This window comes from Cottoperca gobio, chromosome 3 (assembly GCF_900634415.1).
Source record: "Cottoperca gobio chromosome 3, fCotGob3.1, whole genome shotgun sequence".
NCBI classification, from domain to species: Eukaryota; Metazoa; Chordata; class Actinopteri; order Perciformes; family Bovichtidae; genus Cottoperca; species Cottoperca gobio.
Window position 1 is genome coordinate 19,324,885 of NC_041357.1, and position 26,515 is coordinate 19,351,399.

Genomic DNA, 26,515 nt, shown 5'->3' on the forward strand with positions numbered 1-26,515 from the left:
CACGATGATTGTCATGGTAACCGCCAACGACTGTTGAAGGAAAACTTTCGTTATTTTGTTAAATACAGTCTGAACTCAAAAATTACACTTACGTAGCGTTACGTACCTACGAAAGTGTAGGTATTAGGTCCTAATGTAAGCCGAAACAGCTGTCAAAGCTATTGAAATTAATTTACCAGCGGCAGCACATCAGCACTAAGGGTAAATAACGCTAAGGTAAAGGGTGTACCAAGGAAAGTGCATGCTAATACTAGAGGTCAGTAACGTTAACTTTTCCTATATTGCAGGCCTACCTAGATGTAGCTTTATTACTACGTTGGCTTTAAACTAGCAAAACTTAACTTTCGTAACACCAAAAACGTATAAATTAATCGTAACCCCTTAGTTATTGACTTGATTAGACTAAAGCTAACGTTAGCCGCGCACTGATTTTAGGAAAGTGTGGTTAGGTTAACGTTACACCATAAAGATCCGGTTCTTTTTTTCCTCTGCAAAAGACAGATTTCATTTAAATTTGGTGAAACATCTTATTACTTATTACTAATGACTTTTTTCAGCGTAATGTTTTTGTTGTTTGTTTTTCCAGGATGTTTTGGTGATTAGCTAGTTCCTGTCCAGCTGTCAAATGGGGACAATGCTGTTTATTTTACGCTCCGTTCCACCCTGGCGTATGGTATTCATTAATTAATAAATAATTAAGAAGGCACATTTATTATTTAGAAAATAAATCGGCATTATATTCTCTTTCGGGGGCATTTTGCCTGCTATGTGCCTTTTTCTTGTTTTTTATTTGTCACCTGTCTCTATGAAAGTCTCTTCTAGTCACTATTCTATTATACCAACATCATAGTATTTGGACATTTCAGCAGTGAGATGAAATCAAGTCATGATGTCATGTTTAAAAAAAAAAAAATCAGTTAGAAGATATATTTGTGAAGTATGAGAGTTGGATTCAAAAACATGTATATTAAGCTAGTTTATACCAAAGGAAGCATAAAGCTATGTTCTTTGGTGATTATGTGACTCAAACCATAAACGTCAAGCCTATTAAATTGAGAGACATAGAGCAATGCTGGCAAACAGAAAACCCCTCTGATGAGTTCCCACACTAGCCCATGTCATATTTAGTGAAAACAGAACGGAGGAACATCCTATTCATGTTCCCATCATGTGCCATATAAATCTGGGGATAGGACCCTGGGAATTTAGGAATGACTCCACTTGTGAGGGCACCTGACTGTGTGAATAAGAAATACAGTTATTTTGGGGTGTATGAGAGGACAATTAATAATTGATAAGGCCATCATCTCCAGATCAATATAGCTCTATGAGCCTATCCATTTTCACAGTGCACATGGTGCCATAAAGCTTCGGTGATGCACACAGCTGTTGCCAAGATAGTGTTGTGTGTCCGGAATGATAAGCTTCCTGGAAGCACCCTGGCAGTGCGGAAAATTGGCTTATATGACACCATGCAGCATGGCCTTTCTCTGTTGTTGTCCCAGCACTCCAATGACTAGAACTATATCCTGTATCACTAAGGATATCAACAAGACACTGTCAATTCCCCCAGGTTATCATCTTGCAGAAATACAAAGTTCTCTGTTTGGCACAGCTGCTGTACTGTATGTGTCTGTGGGCATGACTGTACACAGATCAAGTGTATCTAGGAGTACATACTGTGGTAAGTGTTATTTACAGCTATGCTGTTGATAAGGGCTAAACAGCATTACTGCCATTATTTTTGTAAAGGGGTAAGTGACTGCCACTATGAAGTAACATGTCAGGAATAGCTCAGGAGGACATACATTCCTACAAAGGTCATGAATCTGGAGAATTTAATGGAACTATCTGACGCGTTATTTTGTAAAGCTTGTCATTGCACCGCTGCACAATTCAAAATGCTTTCAACTTAAGTATGATATTACACAGGACTAGCTAGTGTTCCCATTACAATATCCCGCTACAGTCATTTGCTGATGATAATAATTATTGTACCATTGTTATAGTAGTGACTTAATGCTTTACATACACACGGTCGACAAACATTTCTTAAAAAGGAAATGGCAAACAGGAGCACAGGATGTCAGGAAAAGCAAATAATGGACAACATCAACAAAGCTAGATGATGTAATAAAGTTAATATATGTTACTGTGGAATGAAGTGGGAGCATATGTGAACTGGCTAATATAGGCATTATATGACTACATTACATTGACAACCTTTTTAAGGTTTTCATTTGGAGTTTGGAGAAAAAACAACTTGATAGAAAGCAAAGTAAGTCATTCTGTCGGACATGATGAACAATTCACACAGAGCTCTCCAGGTGGTGATGCTGTGCAGCTGTTAGTTCTTGAATGTCATGCACCCAAACCCTTATACGGGGTAGATTCTCTTGTTTACAAAACAGCTCAAACTGGTCAGAGCAAGTAGAGCATGATCTTATAAAGAGGGCAGGTCCTCTTTGTATCCTATGATTACATGTCACTGTCTCCAGCAGTCATTTTACTGTAGCGTCTACCTTCTTACAGACATGCCTCGTCAATTCCCGAAGGTAACTCTGAGCGAGGCGGATAAGGAGACACAACTGCTTGCAGAGAAAGTGTATGCATCAGCGCTAAAGGAAGAAGACAACAAAGACACCTTATCACTGTTCACCGTGCCTGAGGACTGCCCAATTGGCCTCCAGCAAGCCAAGGAACATGAACTGCTTAAGGATCTGGCAGAGCAACATTCAGAGGAGAGCACTAAGAGGTAGGCCCTGCTATTGGTCTGGCACCAAGTCACACGGTGATGTTGTCATCAGTCAGATCAATGTCTCAAATGAAATCCTTTTAACAATTCTATCATGATTTCTGGGAAAGTTGTGTTAGCTTATACTAATTATGTTGCTAATTCTGCAGAAAGAAAAGCTTGAAGATGATTCGTTCCCAGTCAATGTCCCTGCAGATCTCAGTGAATACAGATTGTACCCGTTCAGTGACAGTCACGCCACACATGTCCCCCAGCTCTACCTGCTCATCAGTGCAAGAAAACTACCCTGATTACCAGAGGGTCACTATTAGCGGTGATTACTGTGCTGGAGTAAGTATGATAAAAATTCAAATGTGTGCATTACCATGAGAGAAATGAATGATTTTGCAGCTTTAAATAGTATATATTAACTGTTCCCATGTAATTATTGTCACGTTCACAGAATGTTGAAATGAGATAGTTTAAATAAGACAACACTTAGTTTTTTTTATTCATGTGTCATGTTCATTCCCCATTCAGATCACACTGGAGGACTATGAACAGGCAGCCAAAAGTCTGTTTAAGGCTCTGCTTATTCGCGAGAAATACTCAAAGCTAGCCTATCATGGGTTCTGCAGAACCACAGCCAAGTTCCTCCGCAGCACTGAGAACATGAGATGGAGCGAAGAAGACGAGGTTCTACCAGGTTTGTTTGTATCGCATATAGGAGTGTGTAGCATTATGGTACTTAAAACACTCACTGATGTTTTATTCTGGTTTGTATGACAGTAACAAAACGATGTTGTGGCCTCCAGATATGTGCCCCCGCCCAACAGATGGAGAAGATCCCTACAGCGTGGAGAACATCCCTGAGAATCTGAACTATGAACTCGAGATGAAGGATGGGATAGTGTATGTGTATGACAATGCCGAGGCGCTGCGAAAAAACCAGCCCCATGACCTTCCTTACCCAGACTTAGAGAACTTTGCCATAGACCTCGGTCAAGTTCTGGCAATGATTACAGATGGACCCACGTAAGTTGCCAAAACAAAAAGATGCTACAGCTATGCGGGTTGAATAAGCAGCCCTGGTTGTAAAACTGGTTGTTGCTTATGCAAGCGGAACTGAATTACACTTACTGAACTGAGGCCCACTCTAATTTACAGGAAGACCTACTGTCACAGACGACTCAATTTCTTGAGTTCGAAGTTCTACCTCCATGAGATGCTCAATGAGATGGCTGAGCTTAAGGAACTGAAAAGTGTGCCTCATAGAGATTTCTACAATGTTAGGAAGGTTAGATTTCTATCTCCAGAATGTATATTCCAATATTGTATCCCACAGATTGCCTCTGTGAAAACACCTAAACATATGATTTCGGTATATGCTGTCATTTACTCCTCAACTTCAACTATTTGTAGAAAAGTGTGTGTTTTTATACACTCAATTGGTCCAATAGACTGAACATAGACTTTGATTCTTTCTCTCAGGTGGACACCCATATTCATGCAGCTGCCTGCATGTCTCAGAAACACCTGCTGACCTTCATCCAGAAAACATATAAGACTGACGCTGACCGCGTGGTGTTAGAAAAGGCTGGACAAGAGATGACCCTCAAGCAGGTTTTCCACAGTCTCAATAAGGACCCCTATGACCTTACCGTGGACTCTCTGGATGTACACGCTGTAAGAAAAGTAGAAGCATTGTGTTTTCATGAAAATGTATTTTCATTTTTAAATATGTTGAAATTAGGAGCACAATTAATATGTTTATGTATTATGTTCCTGTCAAGGAAAAAATATTTCTTGAATTTCATGTCAAAAACCTCTCTAGTTATAATTCCTTCACTCTCTCTGCCTGAAATTTGTGTCACCTATTTCACTGCCAAAGCAGGTAAATGCCAGTATTAATTAGCACTTTTACATATTTTCCCATTTTGGGTTCACAATTATGCTTTGTAATTTACAAACTTTACAGGGGAGACAAACCTTCCACCGGTTTGATAAATTCAATTCGAAGTATAATCCAGTGGGAGCCAGTGAACTTCGAGAAATCTTCCTGAAAACAGACAACCTCATGAATGGAGAGTATTTTGCTCGCATCATAAAGGTATCATAGCATGTACTCATACATTTTAAGTCAGAACCTTTGCAGAGACAGTTTTGCACACTCTGCTTCTCACCTTTTAATAGGAAGTGGCCCACGACCTGGAGGAAAGCAAGTACCAGCATGCAGAGCCGCGCGTTTCCATCTACGGCCGCTCTCCAGAGGAGTGGGAAAGTTTGTCTAAGTGGTTTATTAACCACAAAGTGTACTCTCCTAACATGAGGTGGATCATTCAAGTGCCCAGAATATAGTGAGTGCTGCAGGCTTTAAAGATTCAACCTTCTAATATCATTTTTGTGTGAAATCTTGACATTTCCTTTAAATATAACACAATGTTTTTTGTGTTCCAGTGATATTTTCAAGGAAAAGAAGCTGATACCTAATTTTGCCAAGATGCTGGAGAACATATTCCTTCCTCTATTTGAGGCCACTGTTAACCCACAGAAGCACAAACAACTTCATGTTTTCCTGAAATATGTAAGATGTTGTTCTTCTTAGGGTCCATCTTAGCAAAACCTACAGATCTCACTAGGTTTTAGAAGATTTTAATCAATTGTGTACATAAACCTTCAATTCATGCCTTTAAATTATTTGTTTATTACTTGTTTTCACAAAGATAATTTGCTCAGATTTCTTATTTATACCTAATATTACTGCCATTCATTTGTGCCCCCCCCTTATTTGGCATTTATATGCAGCATATAAACAATTAACATTTATAGTATAGTAATATTTGTGACATCAAAACTATTTTCCCTTTATACCTGCCAGGCTTCATAAAACCATCCCAGTACTAAATGACTATGTTTTGTGCAGGTGTCAGGGTTTGACAGCGTAGACGATGAGTCCAAACACAGCGATCACATGTTCTCCTTCAGGAGCCCAAAGCCAGAACAGTGGACTACAGCCGACAATCCTCCCTACAGCTACTACATCTTCCACATGTATGCAAACATCATGGTCCTCAACAACCTCAGAAAGTAAGCACTAATGCCTTCTTCCCTCGTCAAAACACGCACTTCTTCAATAAAGGAGAGTGCTTTGCTGTGAGATTGATGGGAGGAAAATGTTTGCTTTTACAATGTTGGACCTGACCTGGTACTGTTGGGTCCAGCACTCAGTGGACAGTTTACTTTGTAGAGCCCTTACGGAAGAGGTGATGAATTAATCATAAGAACCTTAGGAAAGTACTGAACTACTGAACGCTCATAGCTGTCGAGAGCAGAGGTGGACGAAGTACTCAGATCTTTTACTTAAGTAAAAGTAATAATACCACAGTGTAGAAATACTCTCTTACTAGTAAAAGTACAAAAGTATTAGCGTCAAAATATAATTTAAAAAATATGCTTTAAATAAGTACTCATTCTTTTACATTTTTTTTATCGGTTACATTTATTTGATTAAATTAATTTGAAGATTCAGATTATTAATACAAAATATAATCAACAAATAATTTATCATGTATTATTATAAGTTAAGATAAACTTTATTGATTCCTTTGTAAAAATTCACAAGCTCCCAGACTTTATATTTAGTAAAAAAACATAAATGCATCAATAATTAAAATATATTATTCAGAAATGGTCCGGTGTGCTAGACACAGTAACTAAGTACATTCTCTCAAGTACTGTACTTAAGTAACATTTTGAGTTACTTGTACTGCTTCATGACAGTAACTCGGACATCTCGATATGCAGTACAGCTGATATCTATAAACACTCTCAGCATGATGAAGGATGAGCAGAATCAGACCCTGTTTCATGATTTGCTCGTTCATTGCTTGTCCGTTTGTGTCCTCTATAGAGAGCGTGGACTGAGCACCTTCCAGTTTCGCCCCCATTGCGGAGAAGCTGGATCAATCACTCACTTGGTCTCTGCCTTTCTCACGTCAGACAACATCTCACATGGACTCAACTTGAAGAAGGTACTTTAGATCGCTGGAATTCAGATGCTGTCTGCAGAATTTATTTGCTCAAAGACTAATCCTCCCCAGAGCAGGGAGGGGATAACATGGGGCTGCTGCTGTGTGGCTCACTACCCAGCCAAAGATCAATAAGATGAATGTCCTCTATGCTCTTTGTCCCTGTTGAAAATGTATTACAGTAGAAATAGTGACCACAATGTGAGAACACAGAAGAGTGTTTGTTTCCATGACACTTAACGTGAGGACCAAGAGGAAACATAATCAATACAGAAATGGTAAATGTTGTGAATGCTGTTAGAATCCTGTAATATGGATGCCTGCCTTTTGACAGAGTTTAAAAGTACTGTCTGGATTTGCTAGTGTAAAGGTAGGACTTTCTTGTTGCATCTTTAGGTTTTCATCTGTTTTATTTATTCATTACAGTTTCGATAATCCAACCGTAGCTCACTGTACCTCAGTCGACCATATGGATAAATACTAACAAATTCTGAAAAATCAGGTTGTGCTCATTATGGGGAACCTGGAACAAAATTCAATGTTTTAGATATAACAATACAGTACAGTACTGATGAGTTCTTGTGCAGCATGTACATCGAACACTAACGGAGCCTATTTCCAGCTCTGAGAACTGTATGTGCGTGTGTACCATATGTGTGTTCGTCTGACTATCAGAGCAGTATTTATGTTTTTTAAACTTCATGTTTCCTCAGAGCCCTGTGCTGCAGTACCTGTACTACCTGGCTCAGTTGCCAATTGCAATGTCTCCACTCAGCAACAACAGCCTGTTCCTGGAGTACTCCAAAAATCCTCTGCGAGAGTTCCTGCACAAAGGCCTGTGTGTGTCCCTGTCCACAGATGATCCCATGCAGTTCCATTACACCAAGGTATTCAGAAACAAACACGCAAATATACATATAATGAATGAAATATAATGTTTCTAGTTCAGTATGCAATATTGTACTATTGCAGTGTGCTTTATATGGATATAGTCCTGCAGTGTAAATCATTCTTATCTATTGTTTGTGTGTCCTGATTTTAGGAACCACTGATAGAAGAGTACGCTATCGCAGCTCAGCTGTGGAAGCTCAGCACCTGTGACGTGTGTGAAATAGCTAGAAACAGTGTGCTGCAAAGTGGACTGTCTCACCAGGTAATGACACTTTCCCTTCTCATTGATCATTGATCCCATTTCTCTCCCAATAATTTATTTTGTTGTTTGTTTACAGGATAAGAGTCATTTCTTAGGGGTGAACTATCTGAAAGATGGAACTGAAGGGAATGATATCCGTAGGACCAACGTCGCCCAGATCCGCATGGCCTACAGACACGAGACACTGTGCAATGAACTCAGCTTCATAGTCGATGCAGTGAAGTCTGAAGCTATGAATTCACAGTAGGAATAAAATGGACTTGACATTAGACAGAATCCAAGCATGCTGAGCTCTCAGTAATCATCATTTACCTTTATTTAGAAAAGTGCCAGTGAGTGACTGTGAGGATTAAATGAAAAATACATTATCCTGTCAATTAAAAAGCAATGCTTAGCCGGTCACAAGTCGATGAGGAGTTTGGTAAAGTGAAGATGCATGCCTTGGATGACTGATGGCACTTTGGTTCTCAAAGGTTTAGACAAAAGCTGTTCCAAACCCACAAAGTATAAACAGTTGTACCTTTAACTTCATTTTGTGGAGGGGGTTATTGCACAGAAACAGTTTGAAAGTTGAAGTTTTTCAGTAACTATACACTGTACATCAGACACAAGAACACTTATGGTTGAGAGAGCGTTACACAATGTTAGTGGAGACGACTCTGATAACAGATGATGTCTGGTACATTTCCTCTGTCTCTCGCTTTAAAAGCTTGGGAAGATTTGGGAGATGCTTGAGTTCATAATGCCTTTTTTACATGCCTGAAATGTTGCATTTACATGTATGTTCATTATATAAAGTAGTATGTTTAAAGAATAAAAAGTCCTCAGTCTTCACAATCATTGTATAGCACACATTGCCATCTAGTGGCTAAACTGCACCATTTAATAACATCAGACCACACACACATATATACACAAATAAATGCCCTTTAAGGCCATTCTGTTACTTTCATTACTTTCACACAAAACAAGGGGCACATCTTTGTCCTTAAAAATAATATAGATCAGTAGTTGTCCATGGAGTGCTTGAAGATATCTCATCAGGAAAATGCTTAGCTTGCATTGTCATCCACTTCTATCCTCTCATCTTCCTGATCCGCTGTCTGGGTTTCCTTTATATTCTTCACACACGTCCACTCTACTGTCTGGATGTACTCTTGTGGCTGCTTCATGTTGGAGCTCAGAGCTCGACTTCTTCTCCTTTTCACAGAGAGAAAGAAACAAATCATACAACCACTAATAGATGTATATAATAACAAAAGGACAAACATGATTTAATATGCAGTACCTGGAAAACACGACAGAAAGAGGCTTTGTTTTATCAGTTAATCCACAGCTCTTCAGTGCGGATATACAGTATAGCTTTGAGTAGTGCTATTGCACATAGAGCCCACTCCAATTCACTCTGAACTGATTAATTTATGTACTTCTTCAGATAGCATCATTTAACCACAACAATTATGTCTGTTGACCTCAACATTATATATAGTATGCTCATAAGGAAAACCACTCACATTAATATGCATGCCAGCATGATTATTGCGATAAGGAGAAGGGCACAAGTTGAGCTGATGAGTATAGCCTTTGCTGGAACAATAAAACATAAAAGGGAAAATACATTAGTCATACAAAACCAAAATCACATTCGAACACTTATGATAAAAAGGTCTTTGGTTATTGTTTTTACTGGAAAAAAATATATTTTCTGTGCAGTATGAATTGAATATGACAAAAAGTTCCTTTTCCCAGTGAACAAAATCCTCATACCTCCAGTAGAGCTTTGTGCACTGCTGACAAACCGAGCTGGTTCTGCCTCCCCGTCTATGGAGTTAGGAGTTGAGGAGGAAGAAGAAGAAAGAAAAAGGGTGGAGGACGATGTAGAGTACGTGGTCCGGGTGGAACTTGCTGCCCTAGAGGGAGACCGAGTTTGCCCCGAGTAATCACTCCTGTTCAAAGGGCTATCAGTTGCTGCATCCTTCAATTGTCTCGCTGCATCTGTGCATGAACATAAAGGCCATGAGTGATTAGATAAGTGTTAGTGCATGCCATTTGATAAATGTATGTTTACTAGAATTCTTTTATGCCTCCCATTTGCAACTATATACTGATAGCGAAGTCCTTGTACAGCTGTCTTGACATTGTGCAGCAAAATATTAAAAGGGCATTTCTTAATGGGTTTCTGGCAGTAATGGAAAATATTTGTTTTATTTAGTGTACAATTATGGAGGTTTAAACAAACCTATGACCGCCACAATTTCAGTCTAACATTAATTTCTAATGAATTTTGGAGCAAGGTAAAAAAAGAAAAAATTTAAATATACAAGAAGGGCAGCTAAATCCAAATTTGGTCCAAATGTAAATCCAATTATTGTTAGCACAGCCTATGTTAGAACTATTCATTCACATTTATCTGAGTTAATACCTTTTGATGTATATGTTTTCTTTAAAGAACAAAAAGCCAGGCCTGTGTTAAGAGTAGTACGCATGTATCTTCAATTTACTGTTGCCTTTTAATGTGCATTGTAAAGCACTATGAAAAAAGCATATACAAATGTCATACCTGATTCATTGAAGCAAAAAACATCAAACTTTTTTGTAACAGAGGCTCGCCATTTCACCAAGCCCGTCTGGCCATTGCCACAATTAGTAATGTTCCTGATGCGGGGAATGACTGCAAAATGTTCATCAATCCACCCAAACCTGAATAAAGAATAAACATGAGAGAACATCAGGCACTTTTCATCAAACTCCAATGAGATGACTGAGGTGATCATTTCTTCTGCGGTCTCACCTGCATGTTTCCAGACCTCTAGTGAGAGCTTCCTGTAATTGTGCTTTTGCAGCAATGTTCACTCCGAGGGACAAGCAGAGCCGTCGAGCTTCAGAGGCATTGAAGGCGTACTGAGGCTGGTTGAGGTAATTCAAGTCACTTACCTGGAATACTCCAGCAATACTTTGGTTTGCTGCTGGGAAAACTGGAAACAGCATATAAAACTTTTTCAGATTTCAGTTGAGGAGTTGCCTACATTTATATAGAGACATTTTGATTAAAAAAAATAAGATAGAATTTTACAGATTAATAAATATCAAAACTGCTGAAATGACTTACCTCTGATGTGGCTTGTGTCAATATTTTGATCAGATATGACTGAAGTAATCGACAACACCAATGTGATGCAGAGCCAGATCATATTTATGACTGGTCAGAGTTGAGTTGGTTGAATGCAGAGGGATGACAAGTGATGCACGGTTTATGCGCCTGTGAGCCAAATGACAGGGTTAAATAGGGTGGATTTTGTCCACTGGGGTGTGGGGACTCAGCTGTTGTCAGAAAGTAAAGGAAAAGGAAGAGGGAAGTACTGCTCATAGGGGCAGATCAAGAGCCATCATGTGTTCTTGGAGCAGGACCCGGGAGACAGAGATTAAAATTATGTCAACAGGAGATAAAGCTACAGAAATTCTGTGGAGGAGAAATTCCAGGAGTAATTAAATGCTGATTTAAACTGGATTGTTCTTTGACTTAAACAAGTGTTTTTCAGTTAAGAACATAAGCAATACAGTTATTGGATTTAAGTGAAAATACTGCTGGTAACACGTGTGGTTTAAGCCTGTCCTTATAGAGCAAGTGATTTGCAATGTTACTGACATTGACACTGGGTACCCTGTCCTAATGATTTCCTCCCAGGGGAATTACTCAGTCATGAACATGCTTATGATCTTTGGTATCCTCTCATGAGCCTTTGGCACACGACAACATCCCACTTCCACAAAAACATCTCCACACAAGCCCTGACGGCAGGAAATGACGCAGAGCTGACGAACACGCAGCGGTGTTTTTGTAAGATCTGAAGTGTCAATGAGGGCATAATAAATGACGATTGGGAGGTAAACGGAAAAGGACAGATATTTAACTTCTCTTAAGGTGTTTGTGTGTCTATGGGGTCATATTAGGAGCTTCCAGGGTTAAATTACATTACATGAAATGGTTTCCTTAGTTAGAGATGTGAGAAGAGACATGTTGGTGAGCATAAAATATGATTGGCTTGGATCTTTTTCACAACAGACACACTTTCACTTTTTCATTTTGACAGCGTGAACAAATAAACAAGATAAAAAATCTTAATTAGTGAACTTTAGCAGTTTCCAGTCTTTGTGCTAAATTAAGCTAAGCTAAGCTAACCGGCTGTGGGCTGTTACCGTACAGACATGAGGGGTATCACACTTCTCATCTAACTCAAGAAAACAAAGTGCAGTTTGCAAAATATCAAACTATTCCTTTAAAGTGGAAGCACCAAACAGCAGACAGACACAGTTAGTAACTAGCTTGTAAACATAACGGAGCATTTAGCAGCTAAGAGATATTTCCCTCAGGAGTTGGTAGAGACCAAAACAGAGTGAATATTAGACTTACATTCATCAGGAGACCAGAAACACAACTTCAAATGAATCATAATGATGCTCCGTAAATGCTTGATGTGTATTTATTGTTTGCTAACAAGTTCACCATATCAACCTAAAGGTGATGATATGTTAATGTTGTGTTCATTATTTGTTTCCAAAGAAATGTAAGTATATTTCTCAAGAAGAAATACTACAATATCTTTTCAAGCACCTTTATTTAAAAGGTGAGGTGGCAGAGCATCACATCCACAAAGAACAAACAACACAGGTAGATAAAAAAATAAGCCTCGTGCCATCTAATCAGTGCTCTCATACACAAGAAGAAAATCTCTGTGCTCTGAAGACACAATACAAGATGACACAAACGAGAACCATCAGCTAAAAATATTGCACTTTGGAATGTGCTTGTATTTTAAAGTATTTAAATACACATTATAGAAATCAAACAAAGCATAAAAACATTCCTTTACTTTCTATGTATTTAAATATTAGTTCAAAGTATCTCAGGGGCTTTATTATCTATTGGGCCTGAGAGAGTGTAGATAAATATACACTTTTTCTCCAGCGGCATTTACTCATCATCAAAAAGTACCTAAACCAGAACATATCATAATGTATGCATCTAATTTAAATATATCATCACACTATATAATTGGTCCCTAAACAGAAGTTATCTTTGTTTCTCGCTGCAGCATCTATCAATGTTTCAACCCAAATAAAGTTATAACTTAATGCTGTTAACTATGAGGCAACACGATCCATAAAGCCTCCCAAAACGTCTTTGTCCCTCGAGAGATGGATTCAAGTGAGTCCGAGTGTGGTGATATGGTAAACTGACAGAGACGGAGGACGACTGCCTCGGTCATTCTGTACTGTGGTTCTTTGGTTGTTCTGCTACACTCAGTCCAAAGATCTATCCTCTTGTCTCTGCTTACGTGTCCTCACGTCTATTGTAGTAGTCACTGAAGAATGTAAAAATACTGATAACCACACACATCCCCACAAACAGTGTCAGGGCGATCCAGAGAAGTCTCCGACTCAAGGGAAACTTGGGACGAAAGCGACCAAGAAGAACCAGGACCTCCTCCATCCTCCTGTAAAGATAATAAGCTCATACAGTATGCATCTCATATTTTCATTGTATGTCAACAGTTTATATGTGTATTCTTTAAATGGCAGATGCGTATCTAAAGATTTACAGCAACAAAAAAACACAACAATCTGGCTATAAATCATCAAAGAGATGTGGAAAGGTCGTCTTGGCTTGTCTTGTAGATGAGATTGAGGTATATTTTTAGTTTTTTTGCATTTTGAATGGAGCTTAAAGGTCATTTGTCACTGTCAAAGAATAACATGCTGTGTGTGTGTGTGTGTGTGTGTGTGTGTGTGTGTGTGTATATATATATATATATATATATATATATATATATATATATATATATATATATATATATATATATATATATATTAAGCAGCAGATTCCGTTTACCTGCTCGTCCTTCTCTTCTTTCCGCTTTCTTCATCCTTATTTTTCGATTCCAGCAAATTCTCTGCAGCATTTTTCTCTTCCTGCTTCTCCTCCTGGAGCACTTTGCTTTGCTTCAGTCCCTCTTGTAAGCTGCATTTAAAATGTTCAAATTTAGCAGCAATAACATTGATGTCCTAATGCAGAATTGATTTAAAGTCTCTGTTTACTTAACATTGTCATTTCTACTACAGCCGAGGGCTAGGGGTGTGAGTGGGAGAGCTGTCTGTATCTGCGTCTTTGAGGTGTATGATATGTTATGTAATGCTGTTTTTGTCTATGTGTTTTATAATTTTGTATTTGTGTCTGTAGGATCCCATTGAAAATGATCTCAAGTATATACACCTGCACAACAACAACATAACTCATGAGTTCCATAAATGTGGTGTGGTGTGGTGACAAGCATGTCATCACGCAGAGTGTGTTTGTGTGTAGTTAAGGAATAGGAGGCCTCACCCTTTATTATATGACTCCTCCTCGATCTTTGCCTTGAGCTCGGCTCTGATCTCGGCTCTGATCTCCTCTACGTTGACTGGAGGCTTGGCTGGCTCACTTTCCTGCTCCGACACACTCTTTCCACTGCATTGTTTCAGAGGGAAAGAACAATCAGCCTTGGGTTAGACGCCACTACAGTCACAGCCGAGAGAAGTGAACATTTAGGTTCCATCATAACACCCCGGCCTTGTTTTACAATGGACAAACTGCAGCACTGGCTGAGTGGCAGTGTACATTACAGACACCATCACACGCAAGACAAGTACAAAGAGAAAAACTGGAGCTGGCACTTTGCACATTTGTTATTGCTATTCTCGTCTCCTCACAGAACATCTAGACACTTGAGAGCTCCACTCAGGCTCTCTTTATGACCAGGATACGATTGGAGCCTTTTGCCTGGACTATGTCAAACTCTTTGCACAAATGTTTAGATTACGACCCTGCATAGCATATCCATCAGCTGCAGCAGCGTTTGATTATTTTTTTTATGCTGTCAAGGTTTTCTTTTAATCTACTGGGGCTTTCTCTTCGCCGTAAAACACATCCTGAAGGTCACACAAACAAGACAAAAGTCCCACTGCAGCACAATATGCTTTTGATAAGAATGATTACAAGTTCAGGCTAGTCTGGGCCCATTGTTCAAGGACTGTGGGGTGACCTTGGGAATGAAGCAAAGGTATGTGTGTGCATGCGTGTGTGTGTGTGTGTGTGCGTGCGTGCGTATGCGTGTGTATGCGTGCGTGCGTGTGTGTAAGCAGTACACCACGAGTACATTAAACATACCATTCTGCTGCTGGTTGTGGTGCCTCTGTGGAAACGTTGGCTTTTACATCACTCGCTTCACACTAAAGAGGAGAGTGTTGAATATTGTGGAAGAATATTACTGCCTTCTAACAATAAAACACAATCAAGAGGTGTCATTGAAGTATTCACATCATTTGTTGATGTTATGTTAAAGTACCAATTCCACAATGTAAAAAGGACTGTCCTGCATTTAAAACCCTACTTCGGTAGAAGTACAGACGTATACAGAGCTATCTATTCTTACGTATCCAAAGAAAAAATGACCCATGTGCCTTTTACATTATTATTATACCTGTCACATTAATGCAGTGGGATAAAAAGTACAATATTTCCCTCTGAAAGCACCGGATTAAGAATAAAGCAGCATTATTAGGAACTACTAATGTAAACTACAAGAACTTCAAATATGTACTGAGGTACATTACTTGAGTAAATGTATTTAGTTACTTGCCACAATTTTCAAATAATATAGATATGACCACAATTTAATAATAATAACCAACAACATGAAACAGGAGGTTTGTATTTTAAAATACTATTGATACACTAAAACAATACTTGATGTCCTAAATACAAACTCTTTCATTAGTAAGTGTCCTAAGATAACTCTTAAATAACCCTAAAAAAAAGCTGAGAGAGTCAAACTGAGAGAGTGGGTGTCACTGAAATTTATGCTTTATATGTAATTTCTTATCATTTCCCGACAGAACAAGACAGGAAGACCTACCAGGACAGGAAGAGCAGCACCAGCGGTGGGTCCTGTGTTGAAGACCACGTTTGGGCCCGGCCCGGCTATGACTGGGGTCTGACCCGGGATGTTCAGGAGGTTAAACTTAGGCACCACCGCTACGCTCACCCTACGTCTGGGCAGAGCCTAGTGAGGGCCGGATGTAAAGGAGACAGAACATGTGCCAGTGTGGAAAATGAGAATATTGGGGATGTAAAATTTACAAAAACTACAAAGACATAATGACGTCACTGAAAGAAGAGACAATTTCGCACATTAAACAGGAAGCTCAAAAGATCTTCAAAAACAGGCCATTTTAAGTGTTAAGTGCTAATTAGCAAATGTCAGCATTCTAACACACTAAACCAAGTTGGTAAACATGGTAAACATTATACCTGCTTAGCATCAACAGCTTCATAGATTACTTTAAAAATTATGATTAACCAATTATCAAAAAAGTAATATTCTGTTGATTAATTTAATAAATATTTAAGCACTAAAAAACATCGGAAGCTCTTACCTTTCCCAGAGTGAGGGACATCGACCTTGATGGCCGTGGAACTCCATCATCTTAATAAAGAAACACAGAATACAGCATCACGTAAGCACAGAAACCATGCAGAGCATCAAACCCTTTCTAGGATAAATAAAGTCTAAAAATATCTTCCATTTACGAGCATGAAAAGCCTTATGTAGAGGTTAAATTGAATGCCAAGTTTTATTCTCTGTTTTTACCTCCAGTGTCTGCAGACCCTCCGTAACAGCGGTTTGAGTTCTGGTTGGCCAGCTTCTTAAACTCCATCAGCTCCGCGTGGTCTTTCTCATACGTCCTCTTCAGATTTTCCACATATTGCATCATGACTTCGGTGGCCTTGTTCATGCGTTTCTCCTGTGGCACAATGAAAGGTCACGTCAATACAAGACCGCGTTGAACAAATTGCTCTTTGTGAAAGGAGCCGAGAAGCAATTGTGAAAACAAAAATACACAACCAAACCTATTAACCAAACTAATTATTCCATTGGCTCACTGAATCTTAAGTGTAAATATGTAATATGTGTATTTAAAACTAAATCAATAGTTTATTTGGCAACTAAAGCAGATAAGCTACAAAACAAGTTGAAATAGAGTTCTGACCTTTTTAGCTAAGTAGCTGATAGCACAACCAGCAGACACAAAGCAATTTACAGTATCTTTCCATTAGTGTCGTGTTTTTAGCCACCTGATGAATAGAAGTGCAATATTAAACGGCTTATTCTTGGTTCATAGTTTGGCCTCTTTTGTTCAACTGTCTTCAGTCTGTCAGCTGTTTGGTGTTGGGCAGGTAGCGCATGAGAGCAGGGACACAGAACCATACAGTGATATGTGTTGTAAACCAAAACAACGAGCTAAAACTGCAAAGTTTGTTAATTATACTTTGTGGTTATTCCCTCCAAGCAACAACTTTTACATTAAGTGGTTATTAGATTAGTGTTTGATGTCTTGTTTCTACAAGAAGATCACTGGTGAGATGTAAGAAATATGCACAGAGCTCATGGAAAAAGTGGAAAAAGCCTTATAGTAACAATAAACTCTGCTTCATATATATGAGCATCATATCGTTTTTTCTTTTTACAGACTGTGACTATCAACCATCTAAGTTATTAGTTGCAGTAGGCACAAACTGTGTGAAGCAGTTTAACATTTCACAAAAATATAAAGGTGGCTATTAAGAAAACAAACTGAAAATCACTCAAGAGACTTCCAGTGATCTGAACTGGATCTAAAATGTTATAGGAGCCTTCATTTCTATGCAATTGATAGAGGCTTACATTAGACTGTTATTAATAGATGAGCAGCAGTCCAAGGAGAAGACAGAAAAGACCTTTGTACTGCAAAAACAGTACATTTGGTCTTTAACTGATGTTGGCTTTGGCCGGCACAAGACATAGGATAAAAATCTTCCCCATGTTTTTATTAAAATGCTGCCAAACAGTCATCCCATTGGCCCCCGGACATCCGAAGAAGACAATATCTTTTAAACTTATCTTTTTAAACAATAAGATGTATTGTATATTTACACACTGCAAGCATTCTCTACATCGGTCACTAACTGTCCTGCATTTCTTCGGTATCCATCTGCAAGTGTTTGTATAACTGCACCTGTCGAACTGCTCCGACGATCTCCGATCTGCTGGAGAGTCGCGTGGCCAGTCGGTGCAGCACCGCTAACGTCTCTATGAAGCGCTGGTAGGCCTCACGCTGCTCCATGTTCTGCCACTGTGGTGAAGAAATCTGCAAGAAACACAACAACATCTTATAACAACTCTCTCAGGAAAACAAAGTGGACATCAATGTCCCCTTCTGTACCTGGGATTGGACAAGATAAATATTTACTGTGGGACACTTCCAGGAAACAAATGAACGAGCACTAAAGAGCCAGAGGGAATTCCTCTTTACTAGTTTATCTAATATCAGCTGCTGTTTTTGAGGGCTGACCTTCAGTGCTCCTTTGAACTCTTCTAGTTCTTTCTCGGTGTCTTCCTCAGTCAGGTTCCTCTCCCTCTCTGCCTGCCTGAGCCGCATCTCCAGAGTGTAGTTGTCATTACGAAATGCCAATGACAGCTGGACAAATGCATTCTGTGGGGAGGAAGTTACTGCAATATAACACTCAGAATGGCACAATAAATACAGATGAGCTGCTGGTGATAGCGACGCACAGACACAGAGGAATAAATCATAGGAATCCATAGAAAACTCTCCCACAGTGCAGCACGCACGCACGCACGCACGCACGCACGCACGCACACACACCACACGCACACGCACGCACGCACGCGCGCACACGCACACACCACACACACGACAACGTGTGAGGGAGATCGGAGCATGGGGAACAAGCTGTGATTCTGACATTTGACCTCTTGATGTTTTGCTACGTTGATCAAAGCCAGTCTGCACAGTTTTCCAACATACATGGGCCACGGCTGAGAGGAAATATATGACCTCTGACTGTCCTGATCCAGATGCATCCCAGAGGGAGCAGCGAGAGAGCCCAACAGCGTCACTAATGTCTGCATTTTTCTCCACAGGAAATCACTCTTGGGTCTGATCATGAACAGAAAAAACTATTTCCTGTTGACAGCAGCCAATTCTTACGAAGGTGTGATTAACAAGTTAATATAAACATGGGGCGACACGTGGCAAATGTTCAGCAGTGAGACAATAGATCTGACTGTTCTGTTTGAAACAGTGTTCAAACACAATTTACTGCTCAAAGTTAACAGATGACTGTTGGCAGTCAATTGTATGACTCATGCGTAGTTAATAACTGTGAAGGCGGAAATCAGAATGAGTGTATCAATTGAATATATCATTTGTTATTTATTTTGCTATATAACACTTAAAGTTAACAGTAGTAAGTGTATTTGTAAATATGTTGAGTATCTTACTACTTTTCAGACTTTCGTATACCATCAAGTTACTTACTTTAAATTATAGTTCAATATTTTGGGAAATGTACTTTCTTGCTAAGAGTAAGATGAGAAAATTGTTGTAGGCTACAGTAAACATGAAGCTGCAAGCAGCAGCCAGTTAGCGTAGCTTAGCATAAAGACTGTACAGGGGGAAACAGCTAGCTTGTTGCCAGGCAAAAAGCGAATTCTCCAGGAAGTTACTAGTCCAACAAATAGTCCGGTACATTACCCCGCTATAAAACGTCAAATTGACGTTTTTACACAACAAGGATTTTGTACGGATTCAACATACAAGAGATAAAATGTTAATAAGTGATATTTAAAGGTGCTGGTAGGAAGATTTAGTAATTCCAGGATTTAGAGCCAGGCAAGATTTTGTGGTAAACTAAGCTAAGCTAACAGGCTACTACCAATCTTCCCATCATCCCTTGGCAAGAGAGAAAATAATTTCCAAATCATTCATTTAAATTGCAGACAAGAATAATAGAAGCACCACATGAAAACATAATCATGCATAGAAAAAACTGAACTTTCAATACTTCATCATAGAAAACAATAATCTTATGTATTTTTGACTTTGACTTTTTAACTTTCGCAGAAATAATGTGTGAAGATCACCCAAAAAACCATCAGATACCAACCTCAACTTCTTTTTCAGTGAGAGGGGGTGCACTGGAATAAAATCAAAGAGGAACTGTTAGTAAGGTAAGTAATGTATAAACAGTATTTGTACACAGTGAAATTAAGATGTAAGGAGGATTCTTTTTTCCGCGATTAGACGAGACAAACAAGGCAAAAGATAAAAGTTAACTTTAGCAGCCATTAGTTTGTTACACACCAGCCTGGTAGACCTCGGTGGAGTTTGAGTTTTCTCAGCATCACGTCTGAAATGTTTGGCATGGAGTCGGACTTCTCTTTTGCCTCCTCACTACTGGCTGAGTTTGGAGAAGCTGGAGGACCTGCAGACACATCGTTGCAGAAATCAGTCCTAAAGAAAAGATCTTTTACCAAAATAAGTTTTGATTCAAGTCTCAATTAATTCGATACCGGTCAAGACTCAAGTGCTTTTGTGTTAATAAAACCACCCAGTCAGCTCACACTATGCCCAAATATGGCAACTACAGGACAATAATATAAAACTGAAATGTAGCATAACAGTATATCTGATTTAGTAAGTTAATGTAAACAGCAAAATGATCTAGTTTGCTACCATTAGCCATCAGAAATGATATTGTTCATACCAGACAAAGTTAGGCTGCAGCATTGAAAACCCTGAGTGCATTGAATTAAGGAAGGGTGCACTTTTCATTTGTCAGAAGAATATTATGTTATATGTTTTTTCAAAAGTGATATAGTCTTAATTTAAGGTATCTAATTGCTGACCTTTAAAATAAAATGTGACATTTGTACAGCTTCAAAGCTGTGTTGTTAGTTCATAGATTATTTTAAGGTCAAAACTCGAGACTTCAACATTTTGGCTTTCTCAAACATCGAGTCAAATCTTAAGACTGTCAAGTGTCGCAGCAGTCCAAGTTAAGTCTCAAGTCCTAATTTTTGTGATTTAAGTCCCAAATCTACAGCTCTGTCTCCTTCCAAAACACACAAAATACATAAAATCTTCTCCTCATTTCATCTTCCACAGGGGGTGTTTTGCTCACACGCTTTAACAACCATGCCATCTGCTGATGAAAAATGAAAACAGCATTTTTTTTCTTTGTAATGAGGTTGCCAGTAAATGGGTGGCACAGAGGGAAAAACACAACAAGAACAGATCATCATTATTTTCAGATTTTTCCTGAGATTCAGGAAGTGCACACCCTTGGCGACATTGCTGAATGTACTGCTGAAAGTACATTCTGTCTTACAAGGCCAAGAGGGAAAACAAGGACTGTTACCTTTTTCCTGTTCAGCAGCTTCACTCAAGTCTGGTAACTTAGATCCCAATATGCTTTGGTTACGCATCAGTTTGTGCTCCTGTATACACAAACACACATAAAAAAACAACAACATTTACACATCAGTTTACAAAAGAGGCCTTTCACTACAAAAGCAGACAGTAATGACAGTAATCTGCTTCACCGAAGCTTTACCTCTCTGAATTTAGACAGTTTCTGTACACTCCCCTGCTGGGAGGGGAGGTCTTTGTACCCTGAGGACTTGAAGACAGCATCCCTGGGCTTGTCTGAGAAGGTATCCTCTGCTGTAGGAGGGAAACTCGGTGCTCCATTTCTAGAATTAAGACTGCCTACGGCATCCCAGGAAACAGCCCTCATCAGTGGAGGGAAGGCCCCAATCGTCTTGATCTCTGCTGTACAGGGGGCCTGTTGAGTAGGGGGTCGGGGGACGGGCTTGGCCACCCCTGTGGCCGGGGTCTGGTTGGGGTTTCGGCCTGGACCAGGTCCCTCATCTGCTTTACCGACGGCTGGAGGACTCTTAGGTACCGCAGGATCACAGTTCTCCTTCTGAACAGCAAAACGGGGCGTCAGAGTCCCAGAGGACACCTTCCTCTTCTCAGAGGGCTTCCAGTCCACCAACAGTCTGTTGCACTGAGGTTAGCAAGATAATAACTTGTATTAATACATTTAGCATTCCTGTTGTGCTAATATACCGAGAGTATTTTAATTCTAATAAGACACCACATACTGTTATAGAAATATTTAATGTTTTACCACATGTGAGGATCACCTCTGTGCTTAAAGGTAAGAGAGGTAAAGTTAATCTTTGGTCTAATATCTGGAAACCTTCAGGACAGAGTACCGGTGTCACGGCCAATAGCATACTGTGCTGAACTTTGGGAAGAAATGGGGGAGCTATTGGTTCTTGTCTGGACAAATTTTCCTTTTCTCTCATTGTTGTATTATTGTTATTGCTGTTGCTTTTCTACCTGTGTATGTACTGTGTCATTTATAGTGTGCTCTATGATGTTGTACTCGTTTAATATTATTTGAAAAAAAGAATTAAACTGTTTGGAAATGAAAAAAACAATCCCATATTTGTATTGATGAATAAACTCCCGCAACTAATAGAAACATTTTACGATATCAAAGTCATCGGGATTCATCCTCTAGAGAGCGTGAATGTCCGTACAGAAGGAAATCCTTCCAACAGCTGTTGAGACATTTGTGCCTGGATCAATGTGGTAGACTGACACTGCCATCTCTAAACTGACGAGGCTGAAACCACCAATCATAAAATAAGTCAGTTAAGTATTAAGATGTTTTTTCATGTTGACTCTTGTTCTTTTGCATGACTTCACTTTTCTACAAACCTTTCCACCAGGCGAGCATTAGACCAAATTAAGTTTGTCATTTCTGCGTTTATAAAAAGAAACACAGCGAGTGAGTCTGTTGCGCTGACCTCCTGATCCTGGGTCGTTAGATCAGGTTGTTCTCGCAATGAAGGAAACTCCGGATGCTACAAGAGAGGGCAACATAGCAATTAACAAAATAAATATTACTTGGGAATACAAAAGGGAAATAAATGATCAACACCAGTTTTGATTGGGAAAAATGAGCATGCTTCAAATCATCCTATTGTGAGTGAATGTTTTATAATAACAATATAATTCATTTTGTTACCTGCCCAACTGACTGTGAGCTGACATGGGTTGCCTCTGAGGGTCCTCCAGCTGAACGAGTAGAAATAACCAACAAAATGATTCTCGCAAACTCAAATGGCCAAATAATAATAGGAAAATCGGGTGGAATGATAATAGATAAATAGTTGTTTTCAATAGTGAATTACCCGTTTGAGGAGCTACAGTCAATGAGCTGCTTCTAGAAGAACACGGTGAGGTCGACGGAGTTGGAGTTGGAGAGAGACCTATGGGGAAAATAAATTATCTCTGATTTAAACACATGACTAATCGAGTTCAACGTGACTTTTTAAAGTAACAAACTACTGTAAATCAATTATAGGTCATTGAGTTTACCAGAGAATGCTTAGAAACCCTCAAACATATTTTAAAAATAGTTAAACTCACTAAAACGACAATCAACTCATTCTTAAGAAATGATCTGCTATATACAGTGTGTATGTCTGTGAGTATGTGTGTGAGTGTGTATGTGTGTGTGTGTATTTACTACCTGCTGGTGAGTCAGAGAGGGATCGGCGGCCACGACGTGTCAGGAAACGGTCGCTGACCTTCTTGGCCTGTTGGAGCAACTCCAGGTTCTTCAGTCGATCCTCCTCAGAGAGCTGAAGCTCCGGCAGCTGATCTTTCAGCAGGTCGATCACATTACCTGTGCTGTCTGAGAAAGACAACACACACACACACACACACACACACAAACTTGTTTTGATTCCATATTTCTTTCTACATTTTTACAGTTTGCTTGCCTTCTTCAAACATAAGGATAATAAGGATTTTAAAAACTACATTTTGTACGAGACATTTTTGAGCACAAGCAGTTAACAAAGCGCTTTTGGATTTGAGGAAGATATATGAGACTACTCGGAATAAAGTTCATGCCAATGAATACTTTACAGACGAATGTGAGCCAATAAATCAGGTGATGAGGTTCAGCCAAGTCAGGGATGTTTTTATCTCCTTCTCTTCTCAAAAAAGAGCAAAACATCAAAAGTAAATCAAAGCTGCAAATGCATTTCGGGCATGTGGGAGGACACGCTGACAGATTCATCTGTCAGGACACAGATGACCAAAATAAGTCTAAATGTGGTGAAGCTTCTTGTGTAACATCACAGCACGAGAGCATTATTTTGTTTTTATTCGTCGTTCGAAAGACAGATCTCAAAATATCTTTCGAAAAAGTTACAAATGTCCACTTAAAATCAATCTGTACATTTGGTGCTTTGTTGCTAATGATAACATCAAAATAGCTCTTGTGGTTATCTTTAGATAATTACAGCAGTTGCGGTGTGTGTGTGTGTGTGTGTGTGGGGGGGGGGGGGGGTTACCCACCGACTCTGGTGATGGGCCCTCCAGAGGAATTTCTGGCCATACGAGCTCTGGGACTGTGTGGCCTGAGAGAGGAAACAGTAATGATATCGACACGCTGTCCCCGGTTGCAGCCAAAAAAAAAAAAATATCTCAGTGTTTGAGATGGTGGAAGATTACCTGGTCTGCTCCAGTGGACGTCCATCTTGTTGAAAAATAGTGGCCTGCTGTGGGTAGACGATGGTGGGGGCAGTCATGACGACAGCTCGACTTGGTGTAGACTGTGCAAAAACACAATATCAGAATCCGGTTTATTGCCAAGTATTCACGTATAAGGTATCTGCTTTGGTGTATTGGTGTATGACAAGAGGAAATTAAATGAAAAATAAAAGCAAGCAAAAAAAAAAATCAAGAAACATAAAAAAGGAATAGAAGAAGATTTAAAAATAAATATGAAACAAAACTATAAACTACATATCTGAATTAAAAAGAAAGCTACGCAGTTTTTAGAAGTGACAAAAACAAAACAAACATGTCAAAGATAAAACAAGATATAATTGTTTTGCTTTCATTTAACACAACTTTGTTTAGGAATATGGATTATATTAGCACAATATAAACTGGCATAATAACTAGACAGGGCCTCAAAATGAGGTAAACATTAATTTTATCGTGCTATAGTGGAGCATAATCCCAAGGGAACTTGATCGATTGAACGATGAGTTCGATAGAAACTTCAATACTTCTCTAAATGAACCACGGTTTTGGTTATATAGACGAGGAGGTAGAGGGTGGTGAAAAAGACTCAGTTATAGGAGAGTCTCCTCAAAATGTTTGTGGATTAAAAGATGTGTGGTTTGTTCAGGTGGGCAGCTACAGAATTGCCTGGACTGCTATAAATGCTGGAGAAGTTTTCAGCAGCAATTTGTTTTACAAAATCTTACACAGAAGAATGAGTATGAATATCCCCAAGTGAAAGTGAACAAGAACAAATCACTCAATCGTTATGTTGAATGTGAACACTTGCATAAATATTTTTGTAGGAGCAATCCAGCGATTTATAATTGCATTTACAGAAAGTTCTAGGACTCACAAGAGACATATTTAAAAAAGAAATGCAAAGTCAAAATCAAAGCAGCAGAGGCCCGGGACATCCTGAACGTTAGTCTCTTGTGTGGGTCAAGCTTCACAAAATGCTACAGGCTGTCAGTCCAGAGCCACAAAACACATCATACAACTTTTGAGTAAACCAAACTTCATGTATACAATCGCTGGAGCACCCCTTTAACAATTCCAGTCTTAAACATTTGGGAAGCTTCCCATAGAAATGATAGGCTGTGCAATGTTTCACAAAATCCCAAATTCTTGTCCAACCATAAAAGGTAAGTATGCAAGTCAACACTGACTGAGATCAAACAGTGATTCCCTAAGAGCTCCTCTCAATTTATCTTTGCACCAGAATCCAAATAAAAGGATTCCTTCTGATGGTAACGCTGCAGAAAGGCCACTGCTGGGCTGTAGTGAAGGTGGGTATTTTTATCGTGTTGGCATATGCCCTGAAGATTGGATTACACAGCTTCATTACATTCCGCAGAGAGTTCTTATCTGGCCTGTGTGTTTATGAGCGACTGCAGCGGAAGACGATGTTCTTAGACTGTTTAACCCCTTCAGGATTATATTCTTAATTTAGTTGTAATATGCTGAAAAACGTACATCTCTAATGTTCATCATTTAACAGGTCAGTTAACCCAAAATGAGAAAAAGTTTAATATCCATTTAGTCTCACTGGGATCTAGTCAAGCAGATAGTTTTGGTTTGCAAATAGAAATATGTAAATGTAATTAATGTGAAATTACCCTTTAAATTTGACAGGAGTACTTGCTCCAGATGGGGTTGCCAGAGTTCCCAGTTCATATTAGAACCAATGTGATTATTTAAAAAAAGGTTTCACGACTATCAAAAAATTCAACTAATTAAGTATTTCTATTCATAAAGCCCAAAAACCACAAATTTGCCTCAAAAAGGGCTTGAAGTTGACATTTTATAGAGACACAAATCTTTTAAAAGCACAGCACAGCACAGCCTCAGCTTAATAACAACAAGAGCATTTGTAACCAGAGATAAAACAAGTGTGTGTGGTTTAGGGATGGGCCATATGAACGTAAAGTCGAGCCTTATTCTTCTTCTGATATACTCTAAAATATAAATTTGTGTGATTTTATATTGCACGGACTATTATATCAGGCTATTATTTATTTGCACCTCTTAACCTTAAAGTATTGTGTTCAGGGACCTTAA

General features: G+C 39.1%; 3 protein-coding genes across 5 annotated transcripts in view; 1 reads left to right on the forward strand and 2 right to left on the reverse strand.

Annotated features, from left to right (window-relative positions):
- Window positions 1-2,534: 2,534 nt before the first annotated feature.
- ampd3a (adenosine monophosphate deaminase 3a) lies at window positions 2,535-8,213 on the forward strand. Its single transcript, XM_029459890.1, has 14 exons — window positions 2,535-2,755; window positions 2,905-3,085; window positions 3,275-3,440; window positions 3,550-3,769; window positions 3,902-4,031; window positions 4,226-4,420; window positions 4,713-4,844; window positions 4,928-5,091; window positions 5,192-5,318; window positions 5,658-5,821; window positions 6,645-6,765; window positions 7,476-7,649; window positions 7,805-7,915; window positions 7,992-8,213. The coding sequence occupies exons 1-14, from the start codon at window positions 2,535-2,537 to the stop codon at window positions 8,160-8,162; spliced, it is 2,277 nt and encodes a 758-aa protein (XP_029315750.1). The 3' UTR covers window positions 8,163-8,213.
- On the reverse strand, window positions 8,208-11,508 carry lyve1a (lymphatic vessel endothelial hyaluronic receptor 1a). Its single transcript, XM_029459891.1, has 6 exons — window positions 11,025-11,508; window positions 10,707-10,890; window positions 10,476-10,615; window positions 9,683-9,910; window positions 9,430-9,502; window positions 8,208-9,115 (listed from the first exon to the last, which is right to left on the reverse strand). The coding sequence occupies exons 1-6, from the start codon at window positions 11,104-11,106 to the stop codon at window positions 8,968-8,970; spliced, it is 855 nt and encodes a 284-aa protein (XP_029315751.1). The 5' UTR covers window positions 11,107-11,508; the 3' UTR covers window positions 8,208-8,967.
- An 888-nt stretch (window positions 11,509-12,396) lies between these two features.
- mrvi1 (murine retrovirus integration site 1 homolog) overlaps window positions 12,397-26,515 on the reverse strand; it is a 28,670-nt gene continuing 14,551 nt past the window's right edge. For all 3 annotated transcript variants that reach the window (XM_029427129.1, XM_029427120.1, XM_029427136.1), the window contains 19 exons: window positions 24,398-24,498; window positions 24,242-24,303; window positions 23,406-23,570; window positions 23,065-23,142; window positions 22,899-22,948; window positions 22,678-22,734; window positions 21,411-21,866; window positions 21,216-21,294; window positions 20,159-20,279; window positions 19,962-19,992; window positions 18,344-18,484; window positions 18,008-18,139; window positions 16,603-16,756; window positions 16,388-16,437; window positions 15,868-16,014; window positions 15,120-15,181; window positions 14,298-14,420; window positions 13,806-13,934; window positions 12,397-13,410 (listed from right to left, as the gene is read on the reverse strand). In XM_029427129.1, the coding sequence (XP_029282989.1) occupies window positions 13,248-13,410; window positions 13,806-13,934; window positions 14,298-14,420; window positions 15,120-15,181; window positions 15,868-16,014; window positions 16,388-16,437; window positions 16,603-16,756; window positions 18,008-18,139; window positions 18,344-18,484; window positions 19,962-19,992; window positions 20,159-20,279; window positions 21,216-21,294; window positions 21,411-21,866; window positions 22,678-22,734; window positions 22,899-22,948; window positions 23,065-23,142; window positions 23,406-23,570; window positions 24,242-24,303; window positions 24,398-24,498 (2,301 nt within the window). In that variant the 3' untranslated portion in view covers window positions 12,397-13,247. The remainder of the gene's footprint in view (window positions 13,411-13,805; window positions 13,935-14,297; window positions 14,421-15,119; window positions 15,182-15,867; window positions 16,015-16,387; window positions 16,438-16,602; window positions 16,757-18,007; window positions 18,140-18,343; window positions 18,485-19,961; window positions 19,993-20,158; window positions 20,280-21,215; window positions 21,295-21,410; window positions 21,867-22,677; window positions 22,735-22,898; window positions 22,949-23,064; window positions 23,143-23,405; window positions 23,571-24,241; window positions 24,304-24,397; window positions 24,499-26,515) is intronic.

Excerpts from the sequence above, each read along its gene's own strand:
- ampd3a (XM_029459890.1), top strand. The coding sequence starts at position 2,535 with ATGCCTCGTCAATTCCCGAAGGTAACTCTGAGCGAGGCGGATAAGGAG. Across the intron at positions 4,032-4,225 it reads ATTTCTACAATGTTAGGAAG|GTGGACACCCATATTCATGC; the intron begins GTTAGATTTCTA and ends TCTTTCTCTCAG. Across the intron at positions 5,822-6,644 it reads GTCCTCAACAACCTCAGAAA|AGAGCGTGGACTGAGCACCT; the intron begins GTAAGCACTAAT and ends TGTCCTCTATAG.
- lyve1a (XM_029459891.1), bottom strand. The coding sequence starts at position 11,106 with ATGATCTGGCTCTGCATCACATTGGTGTTGTCGATTACTTCAGTCATA. Across the intron at positions 10,891-11,024 it reads TGACACAAGCCACATCAGAG|TTTTCCCAGCAGCAAACCAA; the intron begins GTAAGTCATTTC and ends TGCTGTTTCCAG. Across the intron at positions 10,616-10,706 it reads AGAGGTCTGGAAACATGCAG|GTTTGGGTGGATTGATGAAC; the intron begins GTGAGACCGCAG and ends TTCTTTATTCAG.